The following is a 13,133-nucleotide window of genomic DNA, read 5'->3' as shown; positions in this document are numbered from 1 at the left end:
CATTTCAGCAATATGTTTATCTCCAGCCCTTTGGCCTTGCCTGGAAAATAACAAATGGACTTTCTATGTGGCTGCGCTCATGTGGGCCATGACAACTTTTGTTCTCACGGCTTGTCCCTGGGAAGGAGCTGAGAGGTGGAATAATTGACCTGTCAGGGTTCAGCCATGACTTTTTCGTTCTTCACATGAGCAGTGAACGAAATGAGAAAACAGCTTCACGACCGAAACCAAGTTACTTTTTCTCAATGTGTCTTCATGTGAGTGCGGTCACTAGCACAACCTTGACTGTATTACACATCACTTGGATTTTACAATATGGAAACTGGTCACTCGGCCCAACTGGTCCATGCTAGTGTCGGTGCTGCAAACGAGTCTCCTCCCACCCTATTTCATCTCACCCTGTCACCACACCCTTTCTCCCTTATGTCTATCTAGCTTCCCTTTAAATACATTTATACTATTTATCTCAATTACTCCATATGGTAGCAAGTTCCATATTCTATCCACACCTTCAGTAGAGATGTTCCTCTTGATACTCGCATTGGAATTATTAATGCCTATCTTTCATTTATGGCTCCTAGTTCTGGGCTTCACACAAGTGTAAACCTTTTCTCTATGTCTAACCTATCAAACCTCATCATAATCCTAAAGACAGGTCAGCTCTCAGCTACTTTACAAGAGAAAAGAGCCTCAGCTTGTTCAATCTTTCCTGATCATTAAAACTTCTCAGTTCTGGTCCTTGTAATTATTTTGCACCTTCTCCAGTGCCTCTATATCATTTCTATAATGATAGAGACCAGAACAGCACATAGATCTTAAAAAAAAAAAATTTCATTTGTTGCCGATCCCTAATTGCACTTGAACTGAGCGTCTTGCTAGGCCATTTCAGAGGGCAACTAAGAGTCAACCACATTGCTGTGGGTCTGGAGTCACATGTAGGCCAGACCAGGTAAGGACAGCAGATTTCCTTCCCCGAAGGACATTAGTGAACCAGATGGGTTTTTACGACAATCAATGATTATTTTATGGTCACCATTTCTTCACTCAGTGGGTGGTGAACCTGTGGAATTCTCTGTGACAGAAGGCTCTGGGGGCCAAGTCACTGAATATATTTAAGAAGGAAATGGATAGATTTCTACACTCTAAAGGTGTCAAGGGATATGGGGAGAGAACAGGAGTATGACGTTGAGATAGAGGATCAGCCATGATCGTACTGAATGGCGGAGTAGACTCTAAGAGCTGAATGATCTACTCCTGCTCCTATTATCTATGTTTCTATTACTGAGGCTAGCTTTATATTCCAGGTTAAATAATTGAATTTGTTATACCCACTGCCGTGGTGGGATTTGAGCCTGTGTTCCCAGAGAATTAGCCTAGGTCTCTGGATTACCAGCCTAGTAATGCCAACATCTCTTGCATCCAGTGTGGTCTAATCAGAGTTCTACACAAATTTTATATAACACAGTGTTAGAGATTGGGAAGGCCCTAGGTTCAACCCCTGCTCTGTGCTGAACTCATCACGAGCGAGAATTTGGAACAGTTTTAAATTAGGTTGAGTGGCCATATACCAGCAAAATCAGGAGCACTTTGTCACACACGGGTGAGTGGAGATCTGGAACTCAGGCCCAGACTGAGTGAAGAGGGACAATGTGTGACTGCAAACCCACACCGACGTGATTGGCTTTTAACTGTCCACTGGAATGGCCTCACCAGCCACCTGAGGGCCAACTAGGGATGGGCGATAAATGATACATCCTGAGAGTGAATAAAAGAAAGGGGTTTTCCGTCCCACTCCTCCCTCAACAAACGTCACCAAAAACAAATAAGTCGGAGCCTTTAAAATTATGAAGGGGTTCGATAGGGTAGATGTAGAGAAGATGTGGGCTAGGTCAAAACTGGTGACCATAAATCTGACTAACTGGGAAATTCAAGAGACCATTTTTTACCCAGAGAGTGGTGAATGTGGAACTCACTGACACAGGGAGTTGTTGAGGTGAACAGTTTAGATATATTTAAGGGGAAGGTAGGTATACATATGATGAAGAAAAGAATAGCAGGTTTTGCCCACAGAAGTCTCATGTGGAGCACAAAGGCCTGCTGGGCCGAATGGCCTGTTTCTGTGCTGTCGATTGTGGAAAGGCTGTCGAGACTGGGAGACAGTTGGAGCTTTGAAGATTGAGGTTGATAACTTTTTGTTAGCTAAGGGTCTTAAGGATTGCAGAACCAAGTCGGGCAGTTGGAGTTAAGCTACAGATTCACCATGTACTGAGTGAATGGTGGAGCAGGTTCGAAGGGCTGCTGACCTCATCCTGTTCCTGTGTTTTCCATGTCGGTAGCATGAGCTACCAACCCCCATCACCTTCGAAAGAGAAGGGGAGACAATTAGCAAAGCTAGGTACAGATTAGGCCTATCCCAATGGGCATGAGAAATAGTCACTTGGGCCGCTCTCAAGAAAGGTCATACGGACTTAAAGTTAAACCTGTTTCTCTCTCCACAGAGGCTGCCAGACCGGCTGAGTTTTCCCAGCGTTTTCTGTTTTTGTTTCAGATTTCCAGCATCCGCAATATTTTGTTTTTAGCCACTTGGGTTAGTTGTCAAGGTGCATTCACCACTCTGAACAGAGGGGTATCAGCGGTCATAATATTCCCAATACTTCATCTCTTGATTTTGACTGTGGTGAAAACACTTTGAAGACTGCTGTCACTCTACAGTTACTAGATTTGGAATCATGTCATCATCATTTCCCCCAACCCCCTGCTCTGCACATTTTTCCACCCCCACCCCCTCCGAATCTTCAGTATGTTGAAGTCAAGATTCATTTCACTATCTCCTACCCTACGTCAATCTCCCCATCCATCTCTTACCCTCCTCCAGCTTCCTTTCCTCCTGCATTCTACAGGATTTGGAACCCAAATTAGTTAACATCTCACCACCGCTCCCTGATTGACCTTATCGCCTCATTTAATCAAACATTGCGTCTGACACTGCACACCACTGGAGAAGAGAGACGGGAGGAGACCATTAATTCCCTTGATCCTGTTCCACTATTTAATTAGATCATGGCTGATCTGTATCTTAACTGCATTTACCTATCTTGATTCCATATCCCTTAATACCTTTACCTAGCAAAAATTTATCAATCAGTTTTGAAATTTCCAATTGGCTCAGTCTCCCCACTGCCCACCCCACCACCACCACCACCACCACCGCCCACCCCACCACCACCACCACCACCACCGCCCACCCCATCACCACCACCGCCCACCCCACCACCACCACCACCACCACCACCACCGCCCACCCCATCACCACCACCGCCCACCCCACCACCACCCCACCACCACCACCGCCCAACCCACCACCACCACCGCCCACCCCACCACCACCCCACCACCACCACCGCCCACCCCACCACCACCACCACCCACCCCACCACCACCACCACCACCACCGCCCACCCCACCACCACCACCACCCACCCCACCACCACCACCATCACCACCGCCCACCCCATCACCACCACCGCCCACCCCACCACCACCACCACCACCACCACCACCGCCCACCCCACCACCACCACCACCCACCCCACCACCACCACCACCACCACCGCCCACCCCATCACCACCACCGCCAACCCCACCACCACCACCACCACCACCACCCACCCCACCACCACCACCACCACCGCCCACCCCATCACCACCACCGCCCACCCCACCACCACCACCACCACCACCGCCCACCCCATCACCACCACCGCCCACCCCATCACCACCACCACCACCCACCACCACCACCACCACCACCACCACCATCCCCCAACAGCTTTCTGGAGGAGAGAGATCTAAATTTCCAGTACTCTTTGTTTGAAGAAGTGTTTCCTGACATCACCTCTGAATGGCTTGGCTCTAATTTTAAGGTTATGCCCCAACCCCGCCCCCCCCATGCTCTGGTCTCCCCCCTATCCCTGCCTCTGCCACCAACCCCACCCCCCACACCCCTTTCCCAAGAGAAATAGTTTCTCTATTATCTATTCTATCAAATCCATTCATCATCTTAAACATCTCGATTAGAGCACCCCTTAATCTTCTGTACTCGAGGGAATTCAAGACTAAGCTTTGCAACCTGTCCTCAGAATATGACCCTTTCAGTCCCAGTATCATTCTGGTGAATTGGCCCCCCCCAAGACTAATACACCCTTGCTATGATGGGGGGGTGCCTAGAACTGATCTACCCAGAGCTCCATCACCCTAGAATAACTTCCATCCCTTTGTAATCCAGCCCCCTTGAGAAAAAAGCAAATTTGCCTTTGAAATTATTTTTTGTACTTGCCCAATAGCTTTTAGAGATTCCTGTTCAGCACTTCAGCTCCTAAATCTTTCTGCTCCTCCGCAGCCCTTCACTGCTGACCATTTAGAATGTTCTGGACTATCCTTTTTTTTACCTCCAAAGTGAATGATCTCACCCTTTCCCATGTTGAACTCCATCTGCCACAGAATTTTCCCTCTCATTCAATCTATCAGCATCTCTTTGCAACATTCTCTTCAACCCCCCCGTGCTATTTGCTGTGTCACCTAACGAGGTGATCTACATTCAATTTGAAAAACAAAATAAAATATAGAGTTGGTAATAAGTACAGCACAATGGCCCCAAACTCAAAAAAAAAGCACTCAACTCCTGTAGAATCAAGTAATTTCATTTCTCCCCCTCCCCCATTACAAAACACAGTGACCCTGTTCAACACCCTTGAAACTCAGTCTGCCAGCAATCAATCCGCTCTTTTATTGATGCTTTCCACAGAATCCCATTAAGAGTACTTTACAGCACAGTGCATGGAATGAAACCTGTACCAAATGTTATTGTTCATTAGGACATTAAGCACTGTTGCCGCAATTTAACCCTCTATCTACCCCCTTCCCCTCCCCCTCCCCTTTCTCTGCACCTCATGTAAGGACACCTACGAGTCTTCTTAAAGCATGCAGACAAATTCATCAGTGAACCCTCACAGAAACGGAGTGAAGGAACCCAACGCATTTGCTATTTTCTAATAAAAATGTCGGGGGATTTATGATTGCCGGTTTCCAGCCAGCATGGCTGCAGACAGAGGTCACAGTGAAGGAGGCTGCGCAGCATTTTGAAAAGGATCCTGCAAAATATGCAGCGCATCATCACTTGGCTGAATAGCAGTGAATTTTTCCCTCTCTGCTGGAAATAGGATGGCTCTCACCGGGCGGGTTCTGCCGGGAGCACAATATCATCCCTCTGTGTGGAATCTTTTTCTATTTTACCCCTCCCTCCTATCCCCCTCCCCAGCCTCCCCGCAACCACCCATTCCCTCTGCCCCAACCCTCCGTTTCCCCCAGGTTTTCTTGCCCCTTCTCTCGATAGGAGCCCAGCCTGCTTTCTCCTGGCATGGAGTTTCTTTGCCATTGGCCATTTATTACTACTTCTCCCATTCTTCATGCGCCATTGAGTGTTGGTGAGACCCTTAGACCACTGGGTGCATTGTGTCCTGCTTTTAGCCTGACCCAAGCCCCATTCACCCATTACTCCCTGTTCTGTCTGGACCTCCATTGGCAGCCGGTCCAGCAATGCCTCAATTTTAAAATTCTCTTTTCCCCTGTTCACATCTCTCCGCAACCTCACCTCTCCCTACCTCTGTCACCTCCTTCAGTCCCACGGCCCTCCGAAATCTCTCTGTTCCTTTGGTGCATCCTGCATTTTCATCCTTGCAACCCAGGCCCCAAGCTCCAGAATTCCCTCCCTAAGCCTCTCTGCACCCCTATCTCCTTCTCCTTTTCAATGTATTCTTTCATGGGAAGCGGGCATCACTGGCAAGGCCAGTATTTGTTGCCCAACCCTAATTGCCCTTGAACTGAGTGGCTTGCTGGGCCATTTCAGAGGGCAATTGAGAGTCAACCTCATTGCTGTGGGTCTGGAGTCACAGGTAGGCCAGACCAGGGAGGGATTTCCTTTCCTAAAGGGTGTTAGTGAGCCAGGTGGGATTTTGCGACAATCAATGATAGTTGCCATGGTCACCAATACCAAGACACGCTTCCAATTCCTTATTGTATTCATTGAATTTGGTTGCTGAGATGAAATTTGAATATTTGAACCCATGTCCCCAGGGCATTAGTCTGGGCCCCTCGTCTGGTGACATCACCGCTTTGCCATCGTCTTCTTACAGCTTAGCTTTTTGACCAAGCTTTCGGTCACCTGTCCTAATTATCGCCTGACGTGACCTGGTGTCAAATCCTTTTTTTTTAAAAAATCGCTGCCGTGAGACCCCCGGGGACATTTTGCTACGTTTAGGACGAGAATTTGAAAGCCGAGACATTGCTGGAATGGGAGCCAATGTTGACCAGCGAGCACGGGGGTGGGGGTGATGGGTATACGCAGCTTTGTGCAAGTTAAGATGCAGACAGCAGAGTTTAGGATGTGCTCAAGTTTATAGAGGGCGTAAGGTGGGAGGGCCGGACTGCGGAGGATTGGGGGATAGTTGAGGCCGGAGGTGACAAAGACACGGATGATCGTTTTAGCGGCAGATGAGCTGAAGCAGGTGCAAAGCATCTCACTTGTGAAATGGCTTTTAAATACCTCTGGGGGAGCCATTTTATGAAATAGCCCATATGTATCAATTATCTAGAGGGCTGGGGGGTTGGGGGGGTCGGGGGTGGGGTGGAGCTGGTGAATATGGTGTTCCGAAATCTCTCTGCTTCAGCCAATGTACAGTCTGCTAGTTGCATTAATGGTTTCCTTCTGTTTCTGCTGTCTATTGCCATGCAGCTCCCAGTGCTCCCCCACAGTCTGTGACTGTGATGATGGTTGGGAACCACAACAGCACCAGTATTAGTGTCTCCTGGGACCCTCCACCTCTGGAGCAGCAAAATGGCATCATCCAGGAGTACAAGGTAAGCTACCACCCTGAGGGAGAGAGCCTGCACAGTGGGGGGGGTGTGGGGATAGTGGGGGGAATAGGCCGCAGGCCAGCTGACCCTGGCTCGAGTAGCGCACTGTAGATGCAATGTTCTTCTCACCTTCCTCCAAGAAGTTTTCCCTCTTTTGCCCCCCCCCCCCCCCCCCACTGAAAACTGAAGTGTTAATCTGTTCCTTCACTGTCGCTGGGCCAAAATCCTGGAACTCCCTCCCTAACAGCACTGTGGGTGTTACCTATGCCACAGAGACTGCAGCGGTTCAAGAAGGAGTCTCACCACCACTTTCTCAAGGGTAATTAGGGATGGGCAATAAATGCTGGCCCAGCCAGTGATGCCCACATCCCATGAAAGAATAAAAAAATGAATGCCTACAACTCTCCAACCTTGCCTCCAGCACAGGTTCTTGAGATTAGATGGTGAGTGATATGGGAAGCTACCAACTGTGGAGGGCATCACAGTCAACCTATAACACCTTCCCAAAGTTCACAACAAGTATCAGCAGGTAGTAATTAAAAAGAGGATCAGGATATGTCCCCAACCCCCGCCTTCGTCTTCACGAATGAGGGTGGCACTGAGTCAATGGTCCATTGCCTGCTCTAGCTAACACCAGCAACGTGACCACAGATTGTGGAGCAAACCTGATGTATGGGATGCTTGAAGTGAACTTAACCTGTACTGTAGAGTGTGTAGGCTGGATTATCTAACAATGTGGAGTCTGATGTAATGTACAGTGGGTAGGTGGCGTTCATAGTGATATCTATCCAGTAATGGGCAGAATTGCCTGGGTATGTCCTGTCCACAAAAATGCAGGACCAATCCAATCCAGCCCACTAGGCCCCATCAGTCTTCTCTCAATCATCTGAGAAGTGCTGGAAGGTGCCACCCACAGTGCTACCAAGCAGCACTGACTCAGCAATATCATGTGCACTGAAGCTCAGTTAGGACTCTTCCAGGGACACACGGCTCCAGACCTCATTACAGCCTCGGTAAAATATGGACAAAAGAGTGTGAGACAGCCCTTGTCATTAAGGAAGCACTTGACCAAGTGTAGCATCAAGGGACCCTAGTAAAATGAAGTCAATGTGAGTTAAGTAATTAAAAACTCCACTGATTGGAGTCATATCTAGCATACAGGAAGATGGTTATGATTGTTGAAGGTCAATCATCTCAGTCCCAGAGCATGGCTACAGGAGTTCCTCAGGGTAGTGTCCTAGATCGAACCAGCTTCAGCTGCTTCATCATAAGGTTAGAAGTGGGGATGTTTGCTGATGATTGCATGGTGTTCAGTACTATTCATGGCTCCTCAGATACTGAAGCAGCCTGTGTCTGCATGCATGAAGATCTGGACAATCATTCAGACTTAAGCTGACAAGTGGCAACATTGACACCACAGAATTGCTAGAAAATGTCCAACTCCAACAAGAGAGAATCTAACCATCGCCTGTTGACATTCAATGGCATTAACATCACTGAATCCCCCACTATCAACATCCTGGGCTTGCTATTGACCAGAAACTGAACTGGACTAGCCATATAAATACTGTGGCTACAAGAGCAGGTCAGAGGCTAGGAATCGTGTGACAAGTAACTCACCTCCTGTCTCCCCAAAGCCTGTCCACCATCTACAAGGCACAAATCAGGAGTGTGATGAAATACTCTCCATTTGCCTGGATGAGTGCAGCTCCAACAACACTCAAGAAATTAGTTACCATCCAGAACAAAGCAGCCTGCTTAATTGGCACCACATCCACCACCTTCAACATTCACTCCCTCCATCATCGATGCACAGTAGCAGCAGTGTGTGTACCATCTACAAGATGCACTGCAGAAACTCACCAAAGGCTCCTTAGCACATTCCAAACCCACGACCTCCATCACCTAGAAGGACAAGGGCAGCAGATAGATGAGAACACCACTAACTAGAAGTTCCCCTCCAAGCCACACACCCTTCCTTCCTTCACTGTCACTGGGTTAAAATCCTGGCACTCCCTCCCTAACAGCACTGTGGGTGTACCTACACCACGTGGACTGCAGCGGTTCAAGAAGGTAGCTCATTACTGCCTTCTCAAGTGCCATTAGGAATGGGCAATAACTCAGCTTAGGCACCCACTTCCCACGAATGAATTAAAAAGAAATGCACACCATGCAATTGTGATGGTTTAGAATGTACTGGATTGTTTCAGCCATCAGAGTATTTTCTATTTCAGTCGCATTTTGTAGGATTCAGATTAATACACCCTGTCTCATTCTTTAAAGGAGCCAGGGTTGATCACTCCATTAATCAGCAGCAGTGCTCAAAATCCATGTAATGGCCAATTAAGCAAATCCTCAGCCTTTCTCGCCCACAAGATGCTGAAACAACTGTTTTTCTTTGCGCTTGCTGTTTGTCATTTTATTGTGCTTATCTAAGTGAGGAAAGTTAGTGCTGGGGAATTGAACACTCTCGTTTTCAAACACTCCCAAGACAGGTGCAGCACGGGGTTAGATACAGAGTAAAGCTCTCTCTACACTGTCCCCATCAAACACTCCCAGGACAGGTACAGCACAGGGTTAGATACAGAGTAAAGCTCCCTCTACACTGTCCCCATCAAACACTCCCAGGACAGGTACAGCACGGGGTTAGATACAGAGTAAATCTCCCTCTACACTGTCCTCATCAAACACTCCCAGGACAGGTACAGGGTTAGATACAGAGTAAAGCTCCCTCTACACTGTCCCCATCAAACACTCCCAGGACAGGTACAGCACGGGGTTAGATACAGAGTAACGCTCCCTCTACACTGTCCCCATCAAACACTCTCAGGACAGGTACAGCACGGGGTTAGATTCAGAGTAAAGCTCCCTCTACACTGTCCCCATCAAACACTCCCAGGACAGGTACAGCATGGGGTTAGATACAGAGTAACGCTCCCTCTACACTGTCCCCATCAAACACTCTCAGGACAGGTACAGCACGGGGTTAGATTCAGAGTAAAGCTCCCTCTACACTGTCCCCATCAAACACTCCCAGGACAGGTACAGTTTGGGGTTAGATACAGAGTAAATCTCCCTCTACACTGTCCCCATCAAACACTCCCAGGACAGGTACAGCACGGGGTTAGATACAGAGTAAAGCTCCCTCTACACTGTCCCCATCAAACACTCCCAGGACAGGTACAGCACGGGGTTAGATACAGAGTAAAGCTCCCTCTACACTGTCCCCATCAAACACTCCCAGGGCAGGTACAGCATGGGGTTAGATACAGAGTAAAGCTCCCTCTACACCGTCCCCATTAAACACTCCCAGGACAGGTACAGCATGGGGTTAAATACAGAGTAAATCTCCCTCTACACTGTCCCCATCAAACACTCCCAGGACAGGTACAGCACGGGGTTAGATACAGAGTAAAGCTCTCACACACTGTCGCCATCAAACATTCCCAGGACAGGTACAGCACGGGGTTAGATACAGAGTAAAACTCCCTCTACACTGTCCCCATCAAACACTCCCAGGACAGATACAGCACGGGGTTAGATACAGAGTAAAGCTCCCTCTACACTGTCCCCATCAAACACTCACAGGACAGGTACAGCACGGGGTTAGATACAGAGTAAATCTCCCTCTACACTGTCCCCATCAAACACTCCCAGGACAGGTACAGCACGGGGTTAGATACAGAGTAAATCTCCCTCTACACTGTCCCCATCAAACACTCCCAGGACAGGTACAGCACGGGTTTAGATACACTTTTTTTCTATTAACTCATGTGATGTCACTGAATGAAGTCGACAAATTGTGGCATATTCGGAGAGCTTTTATTGTTATGGAGCAGACTGAGCATGTTCTGGCCTGCAATCAGATGGCAAGCAGATAAAAATAAGTGCCTAAACCACAGTGTGCATGATTTGTTTTTGAACTAAACAACTAATTGGGGATTAATGAGGACTGACAAAGAACATCAGTGCAACTGCACCAAGCGTAGTGAAAGAGCCATCAACCCTCATGGCACCCATTTTTCGATGGTAAACTTGGGGAATAAGGGTCAATTTTGGGTGCAAGTTCCCGTGCTCAGATATACATCCCTATTATTGATGGCACCATATGACAAAGGCATCCTGAGTGGCCACCTAAAGCAGGTCTTTGGACTCTTGCATATGCAATTGAGGTGACCCAACACCTGCGTAGGTCACACTGCTTGGCAAATAGCGGCCCCAATGACACGTAAATGCATTGTCGAAACGAGAGCGATCATTCATGGAACCAGGGCAAGTTGAATTGTTCACTATCATCTCCGCCACCCACCACCCAACACCCACCCCTCCATCTCCTCAAGTTACTGAACGGACAGTCATATTATCACAACTTCCGATGAATATTCACTCTACAAGAATAATTTCACATAGCAAAAGCAAAACTGTGTCTGTTGCCCTCATGGGGTAAACATGTGTGGGTGAACGGAGAAGTTTATTTAAGTTATTTAAGGTATTCCATCACACTCCTGTGTTGAGTGTTGTGGGAGATGCGCTCCAGAGTCACATGGATTCGAAAGGTTAATTTGTTTCTCTCCCCACAGATGCTGGCAGACCTGCTGAGCTTTTCCAGCATTTTCTGTTTTTATTTCAACTTAGGACACAATTGCTAGTGTTGGCTCAGGTTACCCGTCCGGTGGCATAATCACTGGTAAATGAGTTAGGGGAATCCCGTGTCCAGATTTGTACAAGGATCTCGTGACATGGAGCGACCCGAGAAATTCATCGCCTTGGTTTCCCTTGTGACGTTTTCCCTTTTCCCTTTCCCTCCTCTGCTCGTCCACAGATTTGGTGCTTGGGCAATGCCACCCGGTTTCACATCAACAAGACGGTGGACGCTGCAATCCGCTCGGTGGTGATTGGCAGCCTGCTCCCTGGTGTCCAGTACCGAGTCCAGGTTGCCGCCAGCACGGGTGCCGGGGTTGGTGTGAAGAGTGAGCCACAGCTCATAATCATCGGTAAGCGCTGTTCGAACCAGCCCTCCTTCCGTTCAGGTTACAGTACATGATTTGTGCCTTTTGCTGAGAGCTGGGTAAACTTGTGCTTATCTAACAGTCTTGCTGCCTGTCTGCGCGTGTATGGTACCAGGTCCCGCTCGCTTTTCATCGGCTCGGAGCCCAGCAACGCCTTGACTTTAACATTCTAATTATTATTTTCAAATCGTCCATGGCCTTGCCCCCTTCTCCAGCTCCAGCTCTGCAACCTCATCTCGCTCTGCAACCCTCCAATGAACCCTCTAATAGACCCTCTGCTCCTGCGATCCTGGTCTCTTGCCTGTCTCCAATTTTCATCGCTGCACCATTGACAGCTATCAGCTGCCAGTGTAATATTCACATCCGATGGGTTTGGGTTGTAGCTCCCTCTATTATATCAAATATATAGATATCAAAACATATGGATTTTGGAATCTCGTAACACTGTCCCACTGTACAGGGTTATATAAGCTTATCAGGGTCTTAACCAGCCTGCAAAGTCTTCCACTCCTTCACTCGCTTCTCAAAGGGAAGCGTGTGAAGATAAGCAAACAGCAGCAATCCCTTCTGCCCTGTTCCCCCCCCAGATGTTATTCCCCAGGCTCATGCTGGCCTTGCCATTGCGGCGGAGCAACTCTGGTCATTTGTTGGTGAGCCGCCATGTTTTTTTAATTTGCCCTACACGCGTGTCACAGCATCTCGCGGGCGTAAAAGACCGCCTCCCAAAGAGTTGCAATTTTAAAAATTCCCGACGGAAAATGCTTGGTAAACGACAGGGCCTGTGCTTCCCGCAGGGGGTCGTGGTGACGACATCTTCATGACTGGGCCCGGGAGCAACAACAGCATCACGGAGCAGATCACGGACGTGGTGAAGCAGCCAGCCTTCATCGCCGGCATCGGGGGAGCCTGCTGGGTCATCCTGATGGGCTTCAGCATCTGGCTGTACTGGCGGAGGAAGAAGAGGAAGGGGCTCAGCAACTACGCAGGTGAGCCGAGGGGCGGGGGGGGGGCAGCCGCTGGGGCAATGCCAGCTCCCGGTGCCTTGGGGGAAGCTTGGTCATTGTTTCTGAGGAAGGTAATTTCAGGAACGCAAAATGGTCAAGCGAGAGAGAGCGAGCAGCCATGCACCAAGCTCTGGCAAGTCTGATTTGGTGCTTGGGCAGTGCCACCCGGTTTCACATCAACAAGACGGTGGATGCTGCAATCCGCTCG

General features: G+C 48.6%; 1 protein-coding gene across 9 annotated transcripts in view; it reads left to right on the top strand.

Annotated features, from left to right (window-relative positions):
* Positions 1-13,133, top strand: part of robo2 (roundabout, axon guidance receptor, homolog 2 (Drosophila)) — a 637,222-nt gene that overhangs the window by 545,058 nt on the left and 79,031 nt on the right. For all 9 annotated transcript variants that reach the window (XM_041211369.1, XM_041211368.1, XM_041211367.1 and 6 more), the window contains 3 exons: positions 6,791-6,915; positions 11,735-11,906; positions 12,716-12,907. In XM_041211369.1, the coding sequence (XP_041067303.1) occupies positions 6,791-6,915; positions 11,735-11,906; positions 12,716-12,907 (489 nt within the window). The remainder of the gene's footprint in view (positions 1-6,790; positions 6,916-11,734; positions 11,907-12,715; positions 12,908-13,133) is intronic.

The sequence above is a fragment of the Carcharodon carcharias genome, chromosome 18, assembly GCF_017639515.1.
Source record: "Carcharodon carcharias isolate sCarCar2 chromosome 18, sCarCar2.pri, whole genome shotgun sequence".
Classification (NCBI taxonomy): Eukaryota; Metazoa; Chordata; class Chondrichthyes; order Lamniformes; family Lamnidae; genus Carcharodon; species Carcharodon carcharias.
Note: the sequence above shows the minus strand (reverse complement) of the source record. Positions and strands in the feature narration are given on the sequence as shown.